The sequence below is a fragment of the Charadrius vociferus genome, unplaced genomic scaffold (genome assembly GCF_000708025.1).
Source record: "Charadrius vociferus isolate BGI_N301 unplaced genomic scaffold, ASM70802v2 scaffold70, whole genome shotgun sequence".
Classification (NCBI taxonomy): domain Eukaryota; kingdom Metazoa; phylum Chordata; class Aves; order Charadriiformes; family Charadriidae; genus Charadrius; species Charadrius vociferus.
In genome coordinates, this window is record NW_009646851.1 from 3,769,935 (window position 1) to 3,771,138 (window position 1,204).

At 38.0% G+C, this 1,204-nt stretch overlaps 1 protein-coding gene across 1 annotated transcript in view; it reads left to right on the forward strand.

The window, feature by feature from the left end:
• The window catches only part of ZFR (zinc finger RNA binding protein), a 43,222-nt gene that overhangs the window by 18,052 nt on the left and 23,966 nt on the right, over positions 1-1,204 (forward strand). The window contains 3 exon segments of the mRNA XM_009894228.1: positions 1-4; positions 7-131; positions 1,106-1,204. The exon segment at positions 1-4 is cut by the window's left edge and continues 151 nt beyond it; the exon segment at positions 1,106-1,204 is cut by the window's right edge and continues 55 nt beyond it. Coding sequence (XP_009892530.1) covers positions 1-4; positions 7-131; positions 1,106-1,204 — 228 coding nt within the window.

Consider the following 1,204-nt stretch of genomic DNA (forward strand, 5'->3'; position numbering starts at 1 on the left):
TCCAGCCCCCTGCCACAGCTGCTGCGTATGGAGGCTATCCTACAGCACACACAGCTACAGATTATGGTTATACGCAGAGGCAACAAGAGGCTCCACCACCACCGCCGCCTGTTACAACACAGAATTACCAGGTGGGTTCCAAAAAAAATTACTTCTGTTCTATGATTTTTAAATGATACTTTAAAGGGAGTTGGCCTGTTTGGATAAGAGAATGTGGTGATGTTTCTGTTTTTGTCTTCTGTGAATCACAGTTTGAGTGCAACTCAAATGACTTAATAGTGAAAACTGATAGAATGTGAAGTTAACTGCAGTCTCATATAGCCCGTATAGAGGATTGTCAGCACTAGTGCTGCGGGAGCTAAGATTTAGACATTCACACAATAAACAATGAACAGATGCTTACTTCCAAGTGATTTTGTGAAACATCTGCAGGAAAGAGAAGTACTGTGGCTTCCAGGCCCTCCCCTTTTAAGCTTACTAGCCAACCTCTGAGTTCTAGAGGTGTCAAATGGGCTACTTGCCTTGCCATTATAGACTAGATATTGTTCCCTAATGGACTGTTTGATACACCAAAAACTAAGGGCAGCTTTAAAAATACCACTTTCATACTCTAAAAAATATAAGCAGGAGAAGTATTGCTAAAGCCAGGGTTTTTAAAGGCGATATAGGGTCGTGTTTGTAAACTTGTGAATTTATTGTGGTTTTTAGAAAGTCACTGTTTGTGGAGATCTGTGATGGTTTTTGGCTTCATATTCTACAGAAATGTAATCTGATACAGTCATTATGAAAACTAGTGAGAGTAGTTGCTTTTCAGTAACAAAACTAATTTGGTTGGGATAGTGATTTAATAGCCTGAGGTTAATTCCTGTATTAAGTCTGAAAAGGACCATCATGGTTGTTTTCAGGCCTGAAGTATCTGTAAATATAAATATAATTTCTTTAATGTGTTTACTTGTATACACTGTGTCTGTGAATTTTATTTTTTTAAATCTGCTTTAGTAGACCAGAAGAAAATACATTGTTTCTTTGACACAGCTAATGACTTCTATTACCCCAGATATATACTTAAAGGATAAATTTGCTTTTTTTTCTTTTGAATTTTTAGGATTCCTATTCTTATGTTCGATCTACAGCCCCAGCTGTAGCTTATGACAGCAAACAATACTATCAACAGCCAACAGCAACTGCGGCGGCTGTGGCTGCT